Source organism: Sceloporus occidentalis, unplaced genomic scaffold (genome assembly GCF_023333645.1).
Source record: "Sceloporus occidentalis isolate IW3139 unplaced genomic scaffold, rSceOcc1.0.p SCAF_3, whole genome shotgun sequence".
NCBI classification, from domain to species: Eukaryota; Metazoa; Chordata; class Lepidosauria; order Squamata; family Phrynosomatidae; genus Sceloporus; species Sceloporus occidentalis.
Genome location: NW_028316983.1, coordinates 142,771,157 through 142,796,309, shown reverse-complemented (window position 1 = coordinate 142,796,309; position 25,153 = coordinate 142,771,157). Strand labels below are relative to the sequence as shown.

The following is a 25,153-nucleotide window of genomic DNA, read 5'->3' as shown; positions in this document are numbered from 1 at the left end:
GCTGGGTGTTCTGTGCACCACACCGCTGCATAGCTTCATGACACAATAAAGCAATGATTTATTTATTTATTTATTTATTTATTTAGGTATTTATACCCCGCTCTTCAGCCCTAATGGCTCTCAGAGTGGCTTACAATTATTATTTTTAATCAGACAGTTCCCTGCCCTCAGGCTTACAATCTAAAAGACTCGAAACAAAAGGAGAAGGGAATGGTGGAGGGAAAGGGGATGAGGTCCAGTGGTTCTTCTCTCCCTCTGAGGCCTGGACCAAGACAGATGGATTGGAGGGAGGGCTCTTCCTTCTTCCAGGCTAGCCCTGATAGAGCTGGACCTGCCTGGTGAATTTCCTCTCAGGCTGGCGGATGGCAGTTATGGAGGGCGGAGTCTCCTTCCTGCAGGCTAGTCCTGATGGAACTGGACCTGCCTGGTGAACTCCATCTCAGGCCGGTGAATGGCAGTTATGGAGGGCAGAGTCTCCTTCCTTCAGGCTAGTCCTGATGGAGCTGGACCTGCCTGGTGAACTCCCTCTCTAGTTACATCCATACTCTCGTTGTGATTTAATCAGTGATAGGATTTTCGAGCCACCTTGGGTCCCTTTTGGGATAAAGGGGGCATAAAAATGAGATAGATAGACAGACAGACAGACAGACAGACAGAGCGAGCGAGCGAGCACTGTTAACTGCTAAGGAGAAAAAAATGAGGTGAAAATCACAAGAAATGAAGCATAGCTCAGTTCCAAACTTAATATTAGTAGTTCTTCAATGTGAAATGGAATAGAGAAAAAGCAGAGTGTAAGGTGGAATGAAATTACTCTTTCTTAAATTAGCCACACTTATGAGGGGCTATAACAATGCCATGGATGTACCCATGCAGCACATAGCTATTTTACCAGCACTCTATTAGGTGAAGAGCACCCCATGGTTAAAAAGGAAGAGGCCAGAAGAAAAGATACTTTTGCTATATAAAAAAGACAAGAACAAAGAAAAAAGTTATCTGTATTGACAGTGTATTGATAGTGTAATTATAGTGCATGCAAGGGTACATGCATTCAAGTTGCTGCCAACTTTTAGAAAACCTGTGGATTTCATACGGTTTTCTAGGGGTCATGCAGATGGTCAGAAAAAAATTACCAGTCTGCTCCTATCTCAATTGCACAGGGACTGTTGCGAATAGTAGGGCCCACTTCTGAAGGGGGGGGGCGCCGCCGCTGCAGTTCTCAAGCCAGCTGCTGGCAGAAGCGGCTTTTCGCTGCTCCTTTTTGTGTTGGCTCTTCTGGATTGGCACGGGCTTGGCACAGATTCCGGCCACATTCAGGGCATGATCAGTATGAACACCATGCCCCAACACAGCACTTTTGGCCCATCTGTTTTGGGCTTCAAGAAAGAATACTCACAGGTGGTTTGCCAGTTCCTTCCTCTAAAATATCACCTACAGCAGCTGGTGTTTGTTGGCAGACTTCCATCAAATACTAGCTAGAGCTAACCCTGCATAGCTTCCAAGATCAGATTGGATCTGGTGCCTTTAGAGTATTTAGGTTATGTGATATAAAAAAGTAGCTGTATGCTTCCTAAATACACTTCTTTTTTTCAGTTTATTTTAAGAAGACTTGCACATGAGGCCTTAACTGTAAACCAGGGTGGACAGTAAATGCAGATAACTTTTGTGTTATTGTAACTAGACTGGAGCAAGTTTCAATCCCTTTGGGGGATTTACTCAATACAAGTGTGGATTTGCAAAACTGGTTCTTTTGAATTATTCAGAAAAGAAGTGAGATTACTGTCACCTGCCCCCATGGTAAGAACCTCTCTTTTCACAAATTATTTAGTTGGTTGTTTCACACACACACACAGCCTGAAAAGCTATCAAAATAAATTTCACAATTCACAATTGAGGCAGCCAATTTAGGATAGGTCTTAGTTTCAATATAGGAGTCAAAGATGTAATGAACTAATTGAACGTTGGCAGTATATAATTAACTAGTGTGATTCAGACAAACACCCATCAATTTTTGGTGTTAAGGCACACACCCATTGCATGAAATTTACTTTGAAATAGTGAAGATGCATTATTGGAATTTTATGTATCAGTCTACTATAATATATATTTAATGGAACCTGAAATGAACAGAGAAATCATCAATAACAATCCTGGGGTTAGCTTGCACTGTCTATTTCTTAGCTTGAAGTGTCTGCAGTTTTCTAACCAGTTGGCACAAAGAGAAAGAAGTGGGCACCTGGCTAATATCCTACATTTGTAGTGAGATCTTAAGTGACTTTTGAAGCCAGCCTCCATGCCCACAGGGTCATACTCTCCAACATTTTACAAATTAAAACTGGGACATGTGAGTCCAAGCAATATCAGAGTGTGGCAAAGATGGCAAAAGTTATCAAGGAAGAACACACGTTAGGAGAAGCTGCTGAAGTTTGCTTTTGCCTGAGTATAATGGGAAGGCAAGATTCTTCTCCTTCATCTCCTCTCTTCCTTGCTGACTTAATGGACTACCTTGAGCTCAGTTTGCAGCAACTGAAATATGGTAAGCTGAAGATGAAGGGAGGAAATGGGAAGAGCCAAGGAGAAGAAAGAAACTGGGACATTTTAAAACAGTTGGGAAAGTGGGATGACAGAGGATACATTTGGACTGTCCCTGCTAAATCGGGACAGTTGGAGAGTATAGGACCCTGCTTAAAGTTCATATCAAAAATGAAATCACAGTGTCTGCCATATATTGTAGATGCTATAAATTTGCTGGTATTCTCAAGAAACCCACTTCATTTAATATCTTATTTTGAATATAATGTTCCACTCCAGGCACTAAAGTTCATGTTTGATAAACTGGAAAGAATCCAAAAGTAAGATAAACAAATTGAAAGTGGCCACAAAGTATGTTAGAGGAAAGATGAAAGGGATGTTTGAGATGAATATAGAAAGACAAAAAGGAAGCATTTGTCTCACTCTTATCCACTGTTATCTCTGAGGGTGGAACCAAGACACTAAACTAAAGTTGTGAAATATCCCTCCTTGTTGATTTTCAGCAACAGGTAATTCAAGGATCTGTAATAGCTGCTATGCGGAGGATGTGGGCATGCTAATGCTGGCATAAACTCATCAAACTAGAGTCAAAAGTGTCTTCTAAATTTGTGTGTAGACAAGGGAGTTTATCAGACAAGGGAAATGGGAAGTATAATCCAATGGCAATCCGAACGCAATCATGAGGTTTAATGTTATTGCGTGATAGACTACCACTTGCAATTTTGGTCAATGGGAAGCAGTACGAACGCAATCATAGGGTTTCACATTATTGCATGAGAGGTGATCACACGCAATTTCGGGCAATGGCAAGCTATTTTCGGGCAATGGGAAGTCAGTTCAAACGCAATTAGAATTCATGTAAATTTGCTGAACTAGCAAATTCGCGTGAATGTGTTCTGGCCCCACTTTCTTTTCATTCAAAATTAAGAGAAATTCCTCCAGTGTGATAAACTCCAATGCTGCTCTTACTAGCTCATACTTAATATTGCATGTAGGAGATTTGTAACACCAAATACTTGGTGTTAATGTACTCCACTGTTCAGTAATAGTTAGCAAGGGTTAATCTGAATGAGACAGTGGACCTCCCATCCATGGCTGTATTAACATTTCTCCATCAACATTGTTTTGAAACATTCTGGGACATTTTTGACAGTTTTAATTGGGGTTAGATATCATCTATACATCATCTTATTCAGGTTTTCTTTTAAATTACTCCACAAAGTAAATTTTATAATTGGGGGCCACTTTTTCCCCCCATGCATATGTATGGACATTATATCCAAAATTTTGGACCCCCCTTATCAGCAGTAGCAGAACACGTTATAAACCATCCTGGGCATAAAATGCTGTTTGAAAACACTGACATTCTGGACCATGCCAACAACTATCAGAATGCACAGGGAAGCCACTGAAATCCACAAACACTTGAACAACTTCAAAAGGAAAGAAGAAACCCTGGCTTAAAGTGAATAAAATTTGGCTACCAGTGCTGAAAAATAGCAAAGTCAGGGCTCAGCAAATGCAAATGGAAAACCTATCCTGCAGAAGTAATGAATGCTGACAGCACATTAAATGCCGTAGCTCCATCCTATGAAATCTTGCGATTTGTAGTTTTACAAGGTCTTTAGCATTCTATCCAAAGAAGAGGTGAGGATTCTGAACTGGGAAAAGAGTAGAACGGGATGGCATCAGCCTCTTGTACCATTTCTACTTAGGTGGGATACAGACCGCCCAAAAAGGGAGGTCTCCCGCCGCCCTGGTTTGCTGCGTGAGGGAGCCGCAGTGGACAAACCGCGCTGCTCCCTTGCACAGCAAAAAGAACCCACAAAAAGTGGGTTCTTTCTGCAGCACGGTTGTGACACTGCAAGGAACCAATGGTGCACTTGCAGCGTCACAAGGGCGCCAAGATGTACAGACGCTAGGCATCAGTCACATCAAAATGGCGGCACCCATATGTACAGGGCCTGTCTAGCCAGCGCCTTACTCCTTATATTGTACTCCAGGAGAGGTTTCTGAACAGTTTAGCTTCAGTTTTGACTGCAGGGTTGAAGAAAAATCCTCCAGACTTTGCTTCTAGATCCACTGTCCCCTTTTGTTCAACCCAGTAGTTCCCAAACTTGGTCCTCTGGATATTTTTGACTTCAGCTCCCAGAAGTCATGGCTGTTGTCCAAACTGGCTATGGCTTCTGGGAGATGAAGTCCAAAACATCTGGGGATCTAAGTTTGGCAACCACTGAGCTGAAGGCGACGAACAGCAGCTTTAAAGCAATACAATTTAAAAACAATACAACAATAAAACTATTAAACCATTTAAAAAGTTAAAACAGTTATGAGTTAAAATATAATCTATATATCATTTTCAAGTCAGGGGTGGTTGAATCTGTGGATGCACAATCTGTGGATACAGAGGGACAATTGTACTGGGTACTGGGAAGGCAGTAAAAAAAGAGAAAGATGATACTACAGGTGGATGGGTTTAATCAAGGAAGCAGCTCTGAATTTGCAAGACCTAAGCAGAACAGCTGATGACTGGGATCTCAGAGGTTTCCCATTCATAGGGGTTACCATAAGTTGAAATCATGAGGGGATCAATATTTGCTCTGCTAAGGGACATTACTAGGCAAGATATATCAGAAGGCCTCAAATTGGATTTGTTGCTCCTGTTTATTACATGACAAAACAAAGCATTTTCCTGCTGGCAGCAGTTAGAAGGAAGATTTCAGCTAAATGGAAAGAGGACATAGGGCCCGAACAGACAGGCCAAAATAAAGCTGCTTTGGGTCACTTTGGAGGTATGCTGTTTAAATGACACATACATCTTAAGAGGCCCAACGCTGCACCAAAGCTGTGCTCCAGACCGGAGCATGGCTTCGCCTGACTTCCAGCCTCATAAAACGCATGCATCATTTAAACAGCATACCTCCAAAGTGGCCCAAAGCAGCTTTATTTTGGCCTGTCTGTTCAGGCCGATAGAATTTAACTGGTGTTCCAGAGTTTCACAACTTGCACTGACAGTCAAGCTTACATAGATGAGGCAGCACAGGAAGAAACTGCAACAAGACAATTTCTGCAAAACTTGAGTTTTGGTTTATCTCTTTTATAAAATGTCAAAACGGACATTCACATGATTTATGGAAAGATACCTTAAGATGAACTCTAGTTTTAAAAATTGCTGACCACTGTATCTATCTTACATTGTTTTTTACATTTATTGTTTTCATTGTATTTCATATACACATGCCAAAATAATCATTTTTAAAAAAATAAAAATAAAGACCCAATACACAAAAATAAATAAATCCTGAACTTATTTATCTATTTATTAGCATATTTTTAGGTTTTATCCACTCAGAAAGCACTAATATGCCTACAAATTTCATCTTTCTATCAAAAAGTAAAAAAATTGCAACCATTTGTTTATTTCCCCACAGAAGCCAACATGGAGGTAGAGAAAGTCTCTGTTTTTCAAAAGTGAAAATGTGTTTGGGACCAGAGTCAAAATAGGTGGCCTATAAACAGATATGGGTTGAAATACTCGGCCTTTCAAAACAGTAAAGCAGGTGCAAAACTAGTTTTGAGAGCACACTTCCAATGAATATTCCAAAACACCTTTGGAAAATTCGACACAGAGATATAGCATTTTCAGAAGTTACAGCAGCTAGGATGGAGCTTGCAGTGATTTGGAAGGGTAGTTCTTCTCCTTCTCTAAAAATCCCCCATAAAGGGTTGGGGAACAAAATTTAAAGAGAAAAATGATCCACTGTACTCTTAGTGGGAAGGGACACCATCCCACTACTTTCTTGCATGGACATGTTTGTGTCTTGGCTAACCATTGCCCTCCCTTGCCTTCTTACCAAACACCACCCATTATACTGTGATTCAGGAGTTTCATGACAGACATGCAATCAATACCACAAATGAAAGGCAGTATTTTACAACAATCAATTAATACTTAACAAACAGGACAAATCATTCAGTGTAGGTTGCTAGAGTTTCCTGATCCTAATGTTTAGGTGGAAACTCTTTTCTTGTCATTTGAATCTATTTACTCATTTGAGAAAACAAGCTTGCTCCATCTGCTACATGGCATCCCTTCAGATATTTAAAGATAGCCATCATGTCACCTCTCAATCTTCTCTTCTCCAGGCTAAACATACCCAGCTCCCTATGTCATTTCTTGTAAAGTTTTCTGTCCAGATGTTAGATCATCGTGCCCTTCTCTGGACAAATTCCAACTTGTTGATATCCTTTTTGAACTCTTGTGCTCAGAACCGGACACAATATTCCAGGTGAAGTCTGGCCAAAGCAGAATAATGTGGCATTATTACTTCCTTCAGTCTGAACGCTATATTCCTGTTGATGCAGCCCAAAGACGCATTGCCTTTTTTTACCATTGCATCACACTATTGTCTCATGTTTAGCTTGTAGTTTACTAAAACCCCTAAATATTTCGTCCAAGTACATCCTATATTTATGTATTTCACTTTTCTTCCCTAGATTTAATACCTTACATATATCCCTGTCGAAATTCATTTTGTTAGTTTTGGCCCAGCTCTGCAATTTGTCAAGGTCATTTTACATTCTGATCCTGTCCTCTGGGATATTAGCTCCCTCACCCCCATTTGGCATCATGTACTAATCTGATAAGAATAGCTTTTATTTCATCATCCAAATCAACAACATCAGACCCAGACAGAACCCTGACATACTCCACTAGTCACTTCTCTTCTGGATGCAGCTGTTAGTGACCACATTCTGGGTTCAGTATTTAAACCAATTACAGATCTACCTAGCAATAGCACTATGCAGATGACAATTCACCAGCTTACCTACAAGAATATCACTGGAGACCCAGTCAAAAGCCTTGCTGAGATCAGTATATACTACATCCACAGTGTTCCCCTGATCTATTATTATTATTATTATTATTATTATTATTATTATTAACCTTTATTTACTGAGCTTATAACTATTTAAAAAGAGATCAAATTAGTTTGACATGACCCCTTCTTCCATTTCTCATTCACATCTCTTTTAAATCTCATCTGGAAGTTTTTTGTACAGCTCCCCTGGTTCCTTTAGACACCATCAACTTTTCTTCCTTCTTGGAAGATACCTCTTCTTTAAGAAAACTCCATACATCATAAACTCCCTTCTATTTTATCATTTTTGACCATAGGGTCCACACAGTATTTCCCTGACTTATTGAAATCAGCTTTCTTCAAGTTCAGAGTTTATGCCTGACTGCATTTGGCTTCCTCTTTCATCTGCATAACAAATGCCAAGAGAACATGGATACTCCTAACCAAGGACCCCACTATTTCCACTCCATTGACAAGTTCATGTCTCTTGATTAGGATCAAATCCCAAATAGTTGATCCTCCTGTTGCCTTTTGTACAGTGCCTTCAACCTTTTGTACAATTCTTGGTAGGGTGTGACTTCCCAACTAATATCAGGGTGGTTGCAACCTTCTGTTGCTGCTGTATCTATCCTTTCTGGTTATTTGGTCATTTGTTTTAGAAAGGCATCATCTGAATCTTCAGTCCGGTTGTGGGGAGCTATAGTAGACTCTCACAATGAGGTCACTGTTGTGTCTTTCCAACCCCACCCCACCCTGGCTTTAATTTTTACTCACATGCTCTCAACCTGTTTTCCATGCTCTGAGTCATGGATCTCCTCATACGTGAACATATCCTTCATATATAATGTTACTCCTCCTCATTTTCTATTTCATCTTTTACTTTGCGATAGGTTATACCTTTTTAATACTACATTCCCATCATGAGGCTTGTTCCATCAGGTTTCTATTGATGCCTATTAAATCATATTGCCTCCCTGGCTTAAAGAATTCAAATTCATCGTGTTTATTTCCCATGCTCTGTATATTAATGTAGGGATTTAGAAGTCCATGGGTCATCCTCTCCAGCTGAATCCCTGTTGTTTTTTACCCACTGTTGGGCCCCTGTACTATTTATCCTAATAACTCCAATCCCTCATCTGCTCAAGGAAAGCACACTATCCAAATCAAAGAAACACACTTACACAAACCTCCAAAAATACAGCCAAATAATCATTGCTGACTCCAAAAAACACAAGCTCAGCTTCTATCAGCAGAAGCTCTATAGAGTTGGAGCCAATACAGACCGACACTTCATGCCAGCCTGTGGGTGAAGTTAGGGCACAGCTTCTGCACGCTGCGTGCCCTAACCCCTCCCCCAGGATGCCATTTTGGCATGCGCTGGTCCACACAGCGCATGTCATGATGACACCCCTCTGGTGCTGCATCCACATGATGCAGCACCAAAAGCGCGTCATAAACCCATGCTGCCACATCTATGGCACCCCTTGGAGGTTTTTTTTTTTGTGTGTGTGTGCTTTCCAGAGGCCAGATTGGGGTCGCAGCATGCGGTTGTCTGTACAGCCCTTTAGTGACCACTGACTACGCACAACCAAGTCCACAGCTCAGCAGAAGCCCTGCCTCTTATACTAAGTGCTCTGGAAGTTCACACAGCCCCAAAGCATGGCCAAATTATCAACATTGACCCCCCCCCCCCCCATAAAATCTCCCCTTCTTCTCTCTCCTTAGAATCTGAGCTCCAGAGATGGGTGGAAGGATTGGGTCACATGCTGGCAATATACTTTGCCAGAACAAGCTGTGAATGGGGTCACAACTCTTCTCCTCACCTCCCACACTAAACTAAACACACATAACCTGAAATCTTGTTGGTGACATGTGCACCACCTCTTTGCTCATCATCTACCCTTTGGATTCACCTCTGTAAAGCTGCCCTCTGGGGTGGGAGGATGTAGCACTGTGTGGCAGAATATTACACCCCACCCACACCAGGTAGGATCATGCTCTTAATCTCTTCGTATTGTTTGGGCCTGTACAGAAAGGCTAAAATAAAGCTTCTTCAGGTCACTTTGGAGGTATGCTGTTTAAATGACACACACATTTTAAGAGGCCAGAAGCTGCGCCAAAGTTGTGCTCCAGTCCTTAAACAGCATACCTCCAAAGTGACTGAAAGTGGCTTTATTTTTGCCTGTCTGTACGGGCTGAAAGGTGCAGTACAGACCACCCCAAAGGGATGGCCTACCAGCAGCCTAATTCCCTCCAGAGGGAAACCACAGCCGCCAAACCGCACAGCTTCCCTCCGGAGTAAAAAGGACCCAGAAAAACTGGGTTCTTTTTGCGCCACAGGGCAAACGTCATGAGTGCGCCATGCAGATGATGTGCTGTGCTTACGTCACAATGGCGGTGCCCGTGTACACAGGATGTCACCATTGTTACACCACCTGCATGTACTAGGGTTAGGGACCGTGCAGTTGCCGTGCAGTCTCTAACCCTAGTATCACCGCCGCCATGCCACAAAGGGCCCGTCTGTCTCGGGCCATAGTTTCACAGAGCAACACACAGTTCTGTCCCCACATATACAAAACCCCTTTAGCCTCATACAATTCTTCTTTTACACTCCCACATACAATGCATGATGTAACTCCATCATGCTCTTGGGTGAAGCCAACCCTCCACCTATGCTTCTCTTTGCTTCGAAAGTAGACTGTCTCAGCCCCCCTTACTAGATGGTTTATCTCAGGGGTGGTTTCCTAAGGGAAAAAACCATACAATACAACCAGCCTAGAGCATTTTCTTTCTCACCATAGAATGTTCTTGTCTATGGTTTCTCAAGATTAAAGCTATATTCTTCTGGGGAGAAGAGTTTTCGGTCTCAAACCAATTCACCAAGACATGAGATCCTACTTGAATGACTTTTTCCAACTAAATCTGATTAGAATCAGACTGGAAAAGTCTTTAGCCTTTCCATCTAAAAAGAAGGGTATTAGGGGCTGCACTCCTGGGGGGAAGATTAGGAGGAACGATTTGTAAACTGGCATCATTTTTACACGCTGGTCTCCCTTTTTCTCCTTTCTATTTGACAACATCCGTAAAATCTCCAGATAAAGGTTAGAGTCCCACGATTTTTCAAACATTTCCTAACATTTCTCTGAAGAAGCCAGCCACAGATGCTGGCGAAACGTCAGGAATAAACCCTTCTAGAACATGGCCACAAAGCCCAAAAAAACCACAAATAACTATGTATCCATACTGTAGAAATAATCCAGTGGATTCAAACCAGATAATTTCTGCACTGTGCATGCACCATATAGTATATCTGAGAGAGAAATTATAGAGTTTGAGTGGCTAGAACAGCAAAAGATACTTTAGCCTTCTACACTTGGTAGTTTCTCTCTCAACAATGCAGCAGGCCAAGACACCCTTTCCATAATAGGTTGCCTCAGAGTTAGGTATCCCAGAAATTGACAGCTTGGAATCAATTTGCTTTCACACACCCACACACATGTGCATGCACATACACAACACACACTGCATTACCTGTTAACAATTCTTATTTGCGACATGTGAACCAGAACCAAAGAGCTGTATACAAGCCTGGGTGTGTACTTTATATTTCTGGTCTTTAATGCATTAAACTTTTGGGCTAAAACACCCCAGATAGATAAATAAATAGTCTTTAAAACAACAGTTTAAAGCTAGGGCTGGAAAAAAACAAAGGTCCCCTCTACCCTAGTGATATAAAAGAAGGCAGTTTCAATAATGGTACTGGTTTCCTTATGGAGGGATCTAGCAAATGAGTGATGATGCAGGTGAAGTTGAAAAACCAAAGGTAACTTAATATCCACCATATGGATGCAAACATTGAGCCTGAGAAATTAAAGAGACATAACTTACCTTCTTTTACTTAGTTTATCTCCTAGCAGTGATGACATCCTGTGTCTAGTTATTAGTTTATCTAATTGTCAAATGCATATGCAACAGCTCAACTCCATTTCTTCTCTGGGCCGTGCTCTTTCCCAACTGCATGAAGCTATACTCTGATGTTCTTACGTTTTGAGGTCCAACCTTGTACTGTGTAGGTGGAGAGTCAGCTTATTTATGGTGCTGTATCTAATTTAGAGTTCTCATACAGCACTTGGCAAAGGAGCAATAACTTGGTTCCCATCTCCTTAGGAAAGGACAATGCCGGTTTTACAGAAGTTGATCTCATTTTGCATGGATATCACAAGACGTGCAGTGCATATTCCTGTCTCGTTCCTTGAAAGTTCTCTGCTTGCCTGTCGTGCATTCACAAAAATAGGCTTTCCTGCGGAAGGTAGAGACCCTATAAAGGTCTGGCTGTATCATTTGGGGACAGTCTGGGCATTTCAGTGGGTAAGCATTAAAAAAACTTTCTGTTTTCCTTCATTCATTGTTTTTCTGCAATTGCTCAGAAATATGTACATCTCACACCTGTTAGAACCAGGTTTCATGTTCTTAGAAACAATTCATACTTGGCAAAATTAGTCTAGTGATAGAGAAACTGCTTCCCTCTGCAGCTTAAACTAAATTTCAACTGAAAGAGATTTCTTTCCATCCAACAGAGATTGTTCAACAACTAGTATTGTAGCAAATTTACAAGAACTTCTGTGTCTAGGCAATGGTCTAAATAGTGGGGAGATTTCCTTTGAGAAGGAAAAAAAAGTGTAGTGGCAAGTCTAGACACTATTGGGTTTAATTTAATTTAATTAATGTGGTACTTCGTTGATATTCCCTGGCATCAGTAGAGCCAGACGCACTGTAATATTGTCTCAGGATAAATAAGACAAAGACAAACCAGGTGTGAGGAAGCTTGCTGAACTAGTTTTGCTGATGTACACACACACACACACACACACACACACACACACACATTTCTTACTACTGGACTGATCATTGATGGTGTTTTTATATATTGAGATTTTTAGCATCTAAGTAGCTTTTGGCTTACTTTTTAAAAAATCTATAAATTATCGAATTGTTATTAAAATATTCAAATGTTGATAATCATTGATTTATATCCTGTCCTTCCGGTGTGGTGTAGAGTAAGCATGGTATAATAGTTTGAGAACTGGAGTATCACTCCGGAGACCAAGGTTAAAATCCTCACTCAGCCACAGGGGATCTTAGGCAAGTCATACTCTCTCAGCCTCAGAGGGAGGCAAAAGCAACCCTCCCTCTGAACAAATCTTGCTTTAAAAATATGTGATAGGTTCATTTTAGGGTTGCAATAAGCTGGAAGCAACTTGAAGGCACAAAACAACAACCATCCCCATAAAAAACAGCATTATACATTTTAAAATATATTGTGCTGTAGTATATTTTTATGTGTTTCTGTCTGGTGTCTTCAATTTTTCTATCATACTATGCTTTGAATGCAACTTCTTTTGCCGAACAAATAAGCATATAAATTAAGTCTCATGTAATCTAATACAAGAGACAGTGTGGTGTGGTGGTGTGGTGGTTTGAGGGTTGGATTAGGACTCTGAAGACCAGGGTTTGAATCCCTGCTTGATCATGGAAACTCATTGAGTATCCTTGAGCACACTCTCAGCCTCAGAGGAAGGTAGAAACAAACCTCCTCTGAACAAATCTTGCCCATGATAGGTTCTCTTTAGGACATTATCACACTGGCAAAAAAAGACAGAAACATAGCGGAATGCTCCTGTCAATATCGCATACTTGTGGAATGATTATCACATGACATCACGCGGCGTTGTGGTTAACCTGCAATTATCCCATGAGTAAAGAGGAATTCTAGTGCCGCTTTTTATTCATGGAATTTTCCATGAATAAAAAGCAGCAATAGAACTCTTATTTATTCACAGGATAATTGTGGGATAATCACAACGTCACCCGACGTTGTGTGATAATCATCCCATGATCATGCGATACTGATGATAATCTTCTTCATGTCTCCATAAATCCGAAACTACTTGAAGGCACACAGCACACACACACAATCTAACATATACTGTTCAATGTCAAAAAGGATTCCAGAACATGTATACCTCCAAGAGAAGCAGGATGGGCCTTATAATCTGTTTGAGATGGAGCTGTACTTCATGTGAAGATTTGGGTTTGCACATTGATCCAGTGCTGCTTCCAGATGCCCCATCAGAAGGAATGACTCAGAGTAGCTTCAACTGGGAGACCAGTAGTGCTCTTTCCTGAAAACAGCAGACCCAGCTACCATTATTCACATTTTAGTAACTTCAAATAGGGCTATTGCAATGTACCCTTTGGAGGAGTATCCTCACAAAGTGTCTGGGAAATTCTAATGGATTTAAAAGGGCTGTTTCCTACAGGGTTTTTTTTGACATGTCGCAACAGAGCTAGTTCTGGGCCAAATGTAGGATGCAGGTTCCTCTCTAAAGCCCTAAATGGTTTGAGACCTTGGCATTGCCTCCCTTATGTTTCTCCCCAAGTCCTTGGCTTGAAGCTGATGTGAAGTATATATATAATTTTGTTGGCTGTGTCACCATGTCTGTGGAATGCTCTTTCCAAGAAGGCCCACCTAGCCCCAGAACTGAATACATTGAGTCACATAGTTCTGGCTTTTAACAAAAGCCTTGACTGGGGAAAGTTGGTCACAAAGCTTCCTGAGAAGAACTTTTTAAAAGATATTTTTAAAAGAAAATTTTATTAAACATATAAAACACACAAAACGTACATACATACATCCCTGTACTAAGAATCCTTACATCCAAATCAGTATCTAAACCATCTTTCTCCATCTGTCTTACATAATTCTTTCTCTTCCTTTGCCTTATTTCTTAGCATTTCTATTCAGACAACCTTCCCTTTCCACATCACAAAACCCTTCCTCTGCAAACTACTCTTACTTAAGTTCCCTGAGAAGCATTTGATTTTAGGATTAAGGACAGAGGCCCCAAACTCTATTTAACCTTTCAAGAAGGAAGAAAAAGCTTTATTTTATTTGGTTTTATTTGAATTCATGGTTTATCTATTAGTAGCATTTTCACTAGCAGAATAGATGCTATATCTGTATATATCTGTATATCTGGGAACAGTTTCCTGGCATTAAGTTATAGCAACTGCATATCTGGCACTGGGTGTTATGCAACACAGCTTCTGCTACATCCCATACATGAGCACAGGGCTGCATCCTTAAATATACACATAGCATTTCTCAGCCAAAAGATTTTGCATGTGTGTTATGTGTCATTTTCACCATTCAAAACAACATAGGAAGTAAGGCTGGGCCATGTCAGGGCAGGGAAGCGGCTTTACATACAGATATTTGGCTGTTTCAGTGACTGTTTTGAAGACCATATCTAAAGGACATAAAGTGTTCACTGAGAGAGATGGCAGGCAATGCTTCAAGAAGACAAAATTTAGAGAATACAAACTGGGCCAATGTAATACAAGTATGTTAGGGGTTTGAGATTTTTTTTTTAATGGCCTGAAAATCAAAACAGAGATTGGACGTACACAGGTTCAATATCTGTAAGAAAAGTGTGTCATCTCTAGAGAGAGGATTGTAGTTTGGAGAAAGTTGATCTCCAAGCCAATTCATTGATCCTTCTTTGGAACACCATTTGAAAAACGTTTGGGAGCCTTCTTTCTGTTTTGCAGTGAGCTGAAAGTCTTGCTGTTGTTGCTATATGCCTTCAAGTTGACTCTACTTTATGGTGACCCTACCCTAGGATTTTCTTGAGAAAATCTATTCAGAGGAGGCTTGCCATTGCCTTCATCTCAGACTGAGTCAGTGTAACTCATGCAGGGTTTTCATGCTTGAATGGACATTTGATCCCTTTGGTCTCCCAAAGTCCCAATCCAGCACTCAAACAGCTCCATAACACTGGCTCTCAAAGGTTATACAAGATGATATTCACAGTGCCTTGCACTAATTTTCTGACCTACCGCTCTCCTCCTCTCTTGCTGTAAAACAGGGAACGATTTTTGAGAAATTAGGGGTCTGCACCCAACTTCAGTTCATTAGATTTCTGTTGAATTCAGTACCAGCAGGGAAGGAATCTACACTCTTCATTAAGGACTCAAAATTTGAGCATGTTCCAGTCAGGATTTACCAGCCAAAAGCTCCAGCTACTGAGCTAAGAAGAGGAATACTCTACCTGCATGGAGGATGCGCAGTGATTGGAACAAAAAGTAAGATATATCATACAACTGTAACATTTCTTTTTAAAGTAATATTTTAATTAAACTGGTTGTGACTGAAAGTCCCAAACAAGACAAAAGAGCACCCAGAATTAGGAGTGTCCTTAGCAAAGAAAGTAAATAGACAACCCATATTTATACCTCTGGAGAGCAGCACCTGTTGCCTCTTATGTCAGTAGGACAGTGAGTTCACTTGGAATTTCAGGAGATTATCAGACGGCAAAAAATGACAGGAGAGAAGCAGGATGCTCCCGTTCTTATTGCGTGATTGCGGGAAGATGATCAGATGACATCCTGCGGCGTTGCTCTCATCCCGTCCTTCTCCCATCAATGAAGTGGAATGGCCCTGTAACTTTTTATTGACAGCAGTTTCCCATCAATAAAATGTTACTGGGCCATTCCACTTCACTGATGAGAGAAGGACGGAATGCGAGCGACTCCACAGGACATAATCTGATAATCTTCCTGCAATCGCACAATATGGACGCGAGTGTACCGCTTGTCTCCCATCCTTGTTTACCATCTGTTAATCTCCTCATTCTAAATTTTTAAGGAGCTGTTTCAGCTGCTTATCCCTATCTCCTCCCCCCCCCCCCATGGATTCAGTACCTTGGATAATTTCAGTAAAGTTTCACCTAAAATTCTGAGAAGATCTACTGTTTCATATACACCAGAGCTGTTAGATGCCTCTCCATGCATAACTAATGTCTGACCCTTCTAATGGCTTACATGATCAATACATATATTAATCTATTAATCCAAAATATACAATAGATCTAGGCTGAACAATCTTTATAGTCCACATTTATTTTGAATATATCACAGAATTTACACTACTTCTGTAGTATTCTACATATGTAAGTTTCTCATGCAAACATGACTGCCAGGACATGGGTGTTATGTGGTCCTGTGGATGAAGCAGGCATGTTTGAGCATGATGGGACAAGTGAGGGCAACCCCCCAAAAACATATTCTTTCAAAAGTCAATTATCAGAGGCATTATCAGGGCTATTTGGCTTATTGACTGGAACAAAACTATTTTATTCAGGAGAGATCTATTACTTCCACTATTTTTTTTAAAAAAAATACAAATATCCATAACTAGCCAGCAAAAGTGGTAATGTATCATGTTTGGGTATCTCTAGCTATTGAGTTCATGAGGCCTTTTACACTACACAACTACAACAATATGATTCCATTTCGAGTATCATGGTTCCATCCTACAGAATCCTGGAATTTGTAGTTTAGGAAGGAATATTTATACTTCTTAGTCAGAGAACTCTAGTGCCTCACAAATTACAAACCCCATGATTCCATAGGATGTTGCCATGGCAGTTATGATGGAATTGTAACACTATAATTTAGTAGTTTGAAAGGGCTGCAGACTTATATTCTTCCATTATTTTTATTAACACAGAATATATTATTGTTTAAAATAATTAAAAATAATTATATCCCTAAATCCAAAGTAACATTAATGTTCTAAAACAGTTTGCTATCACAATTCTGCTGATTTCTCCAGTTGCACAAATGGTAGTGCTCTTGTTCTTGTAGCACACTATGGGTTGCAGGAGCGCTTGTGATAGCTGATTGTGCTACTCTTGGCACAATCAAGATTTTCTTCTCCCACTACATGCCAATTAGGGAGATTATTACCCAGCTTTAAAAAAAAAAAAGACTTGCCACTTCTGAATTCAATTTGAATTCAGGATATATCTGGATTTTATTGCATGGATTTTTGCCACCAATGCCACCAGGTAACATCTGGCTAGAATTTGAGTTCAACTGGCTTCTTTTCAAAGCCAGGAGCTCCCCAGCTTTTCAAATCGGCTGGCTGAACTCAGATTCTAGCCAGATGTTACCCGGGATGCACCCGCCCAGTGGCATCTGCAGCAAAATTCCATGAGCTAAAATCTGGATGTATCCCGAATTTGAACTGAATTCGGCAGCAGAAAGTCACTTTTTTTAGCTGTGTGCTAATCTCCTTTGTCTTAAATTCAACTAGTCCCAATGAGATTAGAACTACTGAACCAATGGCCAAGTGCCAAATTAACACTTGTGTAAAACTCAGCTAGTGGAATGACAGTTGAATACAAGCCATAATATATATGCCATAATATATCTGTATTATTTAAATATTATTAAAAACCATGGCCAGAATCCTGTTGGGGCATTGTATGCTCATAAGTTGATTTAAGTATATGGGAAATAGAATTGTGAAGATGCGCAACATCAGTATTCACAGAGGGGCTGCTGCTTTATAATTATGTACGGCAAAGAGACTAATGCACAACTGGACACCAACAAAAGGGATTGGTTATGTATCTTCACAATACAGTAACTGGGTTTCTTAGTACCCCTACTGTTTAGTTATGTGCATACAAATTTATGTTGCATGAAAGAGAATACAAGATACCAGTCTATATATTTATTTATATTGCTCCTACCATTGCAGTCTCTGGTTGCCAGGGACGTAGCCAGGATTTTGGGAAGGGGGGGTCCAGACTAAGTGCCACCATTATAATGGGGCTTGGGTGAGGTGGCGCGGCAGCATGCACCATTCATTTTATCTAATGGAAGGAGGGTCCGGACCCCAAGGACCCCCTCACCCCCCTTGGCTACGTCCCTGCGGTTGCAGAATCAGCCATATCACTTCACACACCCTAAACCTCTGCAGCTTTTGGAACAGGTTTTTTTTTAATCTGCCTGTCATTTCCCTTGGCACAGAAAGGGGAAGGACTCCCTTCTTTGGGATCTCAGGTGGATTTATGGTACAAAAGGACACTCTACCTGCCTTCTAAACCCCGGAGTTCTTATATGTGCTGCATTGGGTATGGGACAAAGGCTATCACAGCACATTAAGAGTGTGGCCCTGAAAAGCTGTAGGGGACAATGCAACCTCCTGCCCAATCCCATGAATTCCCCAACCCATAAGTAATAAGTTATTTAAAAACCCAAGCAGATTCAAAATAACTTCTAAAACTCAACAATAACATCAATGAAGCTACAGTGGCAATGATCATCTTGATTTTTAATCATTTTTGAGCAATATTTTTTTTCTCCATAGGAACTTACGAACGAGTATGCCGCTACCTTGCTCGAGAAAGTGATTCAGTGGTTGTCTTTTTAGAGTAAGTGATTTTATTAAGGTGGAGGCCTCCTTCTGCATGTCTTTGTTTGCTTTTTCAATACTGTGTGCTTCATATATTGCTGCTGTTAGACACTATTTCAGCACCACTGGTGGAAAAGTGGGATATAAACATAACAAATAATGGCTGGCATTTTCCACAGTGCCCAAAGACCCCACCCCCACCTGCTCCAACTTACCATAATGCTTCTGAAGTCCCTTCCACAACCATTTCATGCCTCATGGGAATTAGGCAGGATGAGAGAAATTTCTGGCTACGTCCCTGTAACCAGATGCAAAATGATTTCAACAGCATTGAGACCTCAGGAGTATGTCAACAGATTTCTGCACTGCTGTAATCATGCTACCTGGAAGAGCATACTGGAAGCCAAAGATGTTTGGGATTTTCCTCTCCAAAGGCACAGTTACACCTTAAACTCCCCCTCTCTAATACCAGAGAAACTTCCACAGCCTTTGGTAGAGCTTTGACATAAGCAAAAGCAAAAAGGGTGGCATTCTGTAGATATCCTGGGTTGCAAATCCAGGGAAAACTTGGATCCCCAGATTTCCATTCCCCTGATGCACTCCCAGAATGCTGGAGGATGGCAAATGTATGCCACTGTGGGTGAACAAATATTCCTCTCCTATTGCAACCAAAGAGGCGATTTCTTCCTCTCTTGTCTTATGCAGGAACAGATCAAAAGGTGGGTTATCTATCTTTAGATCCCAACTCATGAAGTACCAATAGTGTTGCTCTGTAAGTCTGTTTCAGTTTGTTTAATCCAAATGCCCTCCTCCAGGTCAAAAGATGCATTCATGTCTCCCAAGAGAAAGTGGCACTGCGTACTCTCAAGCATACCTGATATTGTTGAATTCAGTTGAATTGAGAATTATAGAGGCTCAAACTAATATAGGTGACATTCCTCAGTTGTACACATATATCTCTAGTCTGTTCAGGATGATTTGGTTACTGCAGTTCTATGAAAGCTCAGCATATTAAGCATGGGCACAGAATTCCTTAGAATGACACTAATCCACATAACTGACTAGATGTACCATGATCATTGCAAGGGGAGGCCATAGAAATTCTCAATGGCTACTGAATGAGGCACCAGTAATTTAATTCTATTGCTCTGTGTACTTTCACATAAATAAAACAAACAAAATAGATTGTGCAAGCTATTATTTTTTTAAAAAAAATAGAAAACAAAATATGCCAGATAAGGAGGGCAAGCATGCACAGATGCTTCTTTTGTGTGGTCTACTCTACACCTTTCCTTGTGCAGACTTTGAAGCACAGGGACAAGAAAGTATTGCAATATACATGTACATATATGGGTTAATCAATCAATAATCAAAGTCACATTTCAACAAATATTCCCAAAGCACTCTATTGCCTTAAAACTGAATATATTAAAATCTATTAATATTAATTAAAAATAATAAGTACATCAAGATTGGAGGCAAAGTCTAGATTCAAATACTGGCACACACAAATTCTGGCTCAGAAGCCTACCAAATAAGAATATTTTTCAGACTTTTCTGAACAGGAAAATTGGGAAGATCTGCTTGTCTTCTGTGTAAGTGATTTTTTAAAATAAACTTGTGTGTGCGCACGTGCACGCACATACATGTGTCTAATAGAGATGGAAGGAGGGAGGGAGATTTAGTTGGGGGCAGTGATATTTAGTTCACAATTCCTTACCAGTATGGTCAGGAAGTTTTTCCATCATGTCTTCCATGCACTGGTGCCCCCTGGTGACAGAGACACAATGTTACCCATTATAAAGTGACGAAAGAACAGATAAAGGCCAAGTTTTCAGATGGGTGCCTATTGTCAGATGTAACCACCCCCCTCCATAATTTCTCCCTGGTTATTTTTGGGCATTGGGCCATCTGCCATAATAATATAAGAGTATTTTGTTCTTAACTTTTTGCATATATCCATAGCCTATCTTAGGAAAGATTTCCTTGGCCCTGAAGGAGACAATCAGAGTCGAAAACTTAACAGGGGCCTTGGGAAGAATTAAGCTTTAAAAAAGCACAGAGAGGACACCTTCCTGGCCATAGACTGAGTCACAAGAAAGAAGCAATGAAAGAACATAATCTTTCCCTAACAAAGAGAATGTCACTGGCCTTTAACAGTGCCCTCAAGATCAGTTGCCTGCAGTGGGCTGTCTCAGTCTGGGTACCTAATAATCTACCTGAGGATATTGTACCATTTTGTCAAAGTCTGAACACCAATGCTTTGGTTGCTGTTTCAGGTTTCGATTAGGTCCTGAGCACCAGCATCCCGCTCAGTTGTCAGACTGCCTCGCTGGCACTATATATTTTATGAAGAATGCTAAAGATTATGGAGTGGATCCTACCCGTATTATCCTTATGGGAGAAAGCAGCGGAGGGACACTTTCTGCCTTTGTCTGCCGAGAACTGGTGAAAAAAATGTATGTCCCAAAAATCAGAGCTCAAATCCTGTTGTACCCCTTTCTCCAAATACTAAACCTGTCACTGCCTGCCCATCAGCAAAATCGATTTGGTCCTGGCTTGACCATAAAACGGGCTGCGAAGCTTGCTTTTACCTATCTGAATGAGGACTTTTCCAGCCTAGAAGACCTACTGAACAATGCCCATGTTCCTGAGAACATGAAGATGCAATTCAAGAAATGGATTAGTGCAGACCTCATCCCAGAAAAATTTAAAGCTCGAGGATATAAGCCCCCATCTCCAGTTCCCTTTTCAAAAGAATTGTATCAAAAGGTCAGACTGTATGATGAAACAATGAGCTCACCCATTCAAGATGACGATGCTATTGTAAAACAACTCCCTGAGACATACATTTTGACTTGTGAATATGACATATTTAGAGATGATGGGCTGCTCTACAAGAAACGACTAGAAGATAACAACATCCCTGTGACCTGGAACCATCTACAAGATGGATTCCACGGATTTGCATTGTTTCTTGACACTGGGCTTGCTGAATTTTCATGCACAAAAGCAGCATTTGAGGAACTGATTCCCTTCATTAAAAAATTATAAACAAGGTGGGAGTTCTGGATTTTGCACTTAGATGTGGTTGAACAATGTTCTCTGCAGTTCTCTCATACACAGTGATTCCACCATCTTTCTCCTTCTCATATTGAACTGTAAAGTTGTTTCTGCGCATGTCATGGGATATTTGGCAGGAACTCCCCCTTTCTATAATGAAAAAGTTATAGGTTATAGCATAAGTACTATTAAAGTTCTTGTGCAAGGAAGTAACCAGGTGGTTAGTCCTTGAGTAACAGCATTGAACTAGGGATGTGAGAGCAGATAGCACCTCCCAGGAGAAACTCCCCTGTTCCCAGCAACTAACTGGATGCAGAAGTGTGCATGACACTCTCTGGCTAGCCTGAGGAACCCAAAGAAGAACAACAACCTTTGGCCATGCCCAGCAGTGGGGAAGCAACTTACGCTGCTTCTTCCCCATGTGTGCAAGGGTTGCAGAATGGTATCTGGGTGCATCCCCACAGCCAATCAGCAGATGGAGGTGAAGTGGCACCTGAAAGACTCTGGCTGCCTGTGCACTTAAGGTAGAAGAAGTAGTGACACGCACCCTTGGGCACCAGTATGCATATTCTGGTGCAGATTTATGCTCTGCCAGCAGACCAAAAGGATCTTGGCAACCATTCCTTGAATTACTTACATATAAAGTAGATGGTGTTACTTCAGTGCATCATCCAATGACAACAGCAAGGACTGTGGATCAATCCTTTTGTTGCTATCACAATATTATTGTTGCAAAATGAATAAAAACAGTGTAAAAATGAGTATAAAAATAAACTGAAACACAGCAAGAATACATGTACAAGAATTATAACTAGAATGATGAAAGTAACAACCAACGTATCATCTTATAAAAATTAACAATACAATCCTATACATGTTTGCTCAGAAATAATTCCTATTATGTTCAATGGGATTAACTTTCTTGTGTATTCAGGACTGCAGTCTTGAAAAATGTTCATATAGGTGAGCTTTTAGGTTAACTTATTGGGTTCCCTCTTTTCTTGCACTCCAGTCTCACCAATAAAAGGATTCCTACATTTTGGTGCCATCACCAAAAAAGTTCTGTTCCTTGAACCTGCCAATTGGATATTTGGTGGTGATGATGGGGTGGAGAACATAATTTTGCAGCCAAGATATAAATTCCAAAATGAAGAACTTTGAGGAAATTAACAGTTTGACCCATGATTCTTGAATCATTTGAGAAGGTGTTATTTACTTTCTTTATGGGAAAGCTTGTCCAACAGAGATAGAGCAGCATAAACTCTCAAGTATGTATCAACAGACTTTCCACAACTAGACCCAAAACTAGAAGAATACAACTAGACCCAAAACTAGAAGAATAGAATCATAGAATCATAGGCCTGGAAGAGACTACAAGGGTCATTTAGTCCAACTCTGTGACATACAGGAATACACAGTTAAAACACTCCTGACAGATGGCTATCCAGCCTTTGTTTAAAAACCTCCAAAGATGGAGATTCCATCACACTCTATCTAAGGCAGCGCATTCTACAAGCAAGAGTAGAAAAATGTTTTTCTGACATATTCATTGCTGTCAATTGATCTTAACTAAATACACCGGTAAGATTATTAAAGGTCTGGAAACCAAGCCTTATGAGGAATCATTGAGGGAAAAGGTTATGTTTAGCTTGAAGAAGAGAAGAATGAGAGGTGGCAGGATATCTTTAAATATCTGAAAGGATGTCATATAGACAATGAAGCAGGCTTGTTTCTGCTGCTCTAGAGGCCAAGACACAAACCAGGGGATTCAAATTATAAGGAAAGAGATTCCACCTATACATTAGGAATAATGTATTCACAATAAGAGCTATTTGACAGTAGAATGGGTTGCTTCAGAGGGTGGTGGACTCTCCTTCTTTGGAAGTCTTTAAAGAGAAGTGGATGAGCATCTTACAGGAGTGTTTTACTTGTGCATGGCAGAGGCTGAACAACCCTAATTTTATTAGTCTGAATAGTTTTTAATATGTTCTAAATCAGTTTGCGGTGAGATTGCTTTCATTGTCCATGCTCCCAACCTCCACACATTGATCCATTCCTTGTATCCAGAATGTAGATATGTGTGTACCTGGGATACTAGATGAAGCAGAAAGAAGCTATGTGTATTTCAGCTCTGCCTAATCAATAGGGCAGTGAATGTCATCCATATGTGGATTCTCCCCATATTCAGAATAGCTGAGTAGAGCTAATATGAGAGGTATTCAAGAAGGATGTCAGCTGATATCATATAAAATAGCTTTATCTAGAATCTTTGTTTAAACTTCTTTACAGCTGAACATCTGAATGACTGACAAATCATAATGCACTGCTTGATTGATTGGTTTATTGATCAGTCATTTTTCCTTTATCTATCCCTTCTCTCACACACACATGCCTCCCCCCCCCCCCCCAGGTGATATACAATATATAAACACATTTAAAGTGGTAAAGACAAGACTGAAACACCTTTTTAAACAAACTAAAAACTCAGATTTGAAAATATTGCTAACGTCATAGACATTAAAAAAAAAAAAAAACAGAGCAGACATTCCTAATTTTCAGGACCAAGTCCAGCCAAAATAACACAGTTTTTGCTGCCTGCTGAAAACTCTCAGAAAAGATAGGCCCAGTCTGACCTCCTTTGGGAGGAAATCCCACAGTCTGGGTGCTGTTACCAGAAAGGCACTGCCATCCATACCTACCAACCTAGCCTCTTGGGGTGATGCCATGTGCAGCAAAGGCTCTGCTAAGGATCTTATCATTGTGTAGTCTTATACTTCAATTGTATTTTAGGGATGGGTGGGTTATTGAGATACGGGATTGAATATTTTAACATGTAAGCCACCCCGGTTGTGTTACACAGAGAGGCGGGATATAAATAAATGTGTTGTTGTTGTTGTTGTTGTTGTTAGGGATGAGGTGATTTTTTCAGAGGTCCTGCCCCCAAGCCAATTAGGGCTTTGTAGGTCAAAACCAGAACCTTGAATTAAGTTGGGAAGTACAGTACATCAAGATATCCATATCCATATCCATTTCTAAAAGACCATCATTATATGATCTATAAAATGCACACCCAACACATCACACATTTCATTAACCTCAGCTCCCAAATGTTTTTCAAGGGCAGCCTTATGAAAATCACACCACCTTTCATGTTGCTTTCAAGGCTAATGCCACTGTGCAAATTCTTCCACCTACTTGTCATTGTGGAACATACCTCACAAAATGTGCAACCTGCTTATATGCATATTTACTCAGAAGTAAGTGTCACTGAATTCAGCAGCACTTTCCCCCCATGAAAGCACATCTGCACAAGATCGCAGCCTTACATGTAGACTTTCCTTAGCCCAAAGTCAGGAGTCATTTTGCTATATAGACTTTAGTTGCCTTTTAAACACACAAACACCTTGGTATTGTTTAATTTATACTCTCAGTG

General features: G+C 40.5%; 1 protein-coding gene across 2 annotated transcripts; it reads left to right on the top strand.

The window, feature by feature from the left end:
* The first annotated feature begins 672 nt into the window (after positions 1-672).
* On the top strand, positions 673-21,711 carry LOC149316907 (arylacetamide deacetylase-like 4). Of its 2 annotated transcripts, XM_089518775.1 has the most exons (6): positions 673-701; positions 1,591-1,794; positions 11,559-11,759; positions 15,320-15,536; positions 18,613-18,676; positions 20,937-21,711. In XM_089518775.1, the coding sequence occupies exons 2-6, from the start codon at positions 1,792-1,794 to the stop codon at positions 21,709-21,711; spliced, it is 1,260 nt and encodes a 419-aa protein (XP_089374901.1). In that variant the 5' UTR covers positions 673-701; positions 1,591-1,791. The 2 variants fall into 2 exon arrangements, with proteins under 2 accessions (XP_089374901.1, XP_089374902.1); XM_089518776.1 differs by lacking the exon at positions 11,559-11,759.
* Positions 21,712-25,153: the final 3,442 nt, after the last annotated feature.

What these genes read in the sequence shown, in the direction of transcription:
- LOC149316907 (XM_089518775.1), top strand. An exon ending in CAGTCTGGGCATTTCAGTGG is followed by an intron (nt 11,760 to 15,319) that starts GTAAGCATTAAA and finishes GCTGTAAAACAG; the next exon opens with GGAACGATTTTTGAGAAATT. An exon ending in CGCAGTGATTGGAACAAAAA is followed by an intron (nt 15,537 to 18,612) that starts GTAAGATATATC and finishes TTTTCTCCATAG; the next exon opens with GAACTTACGAACGAGTATGC.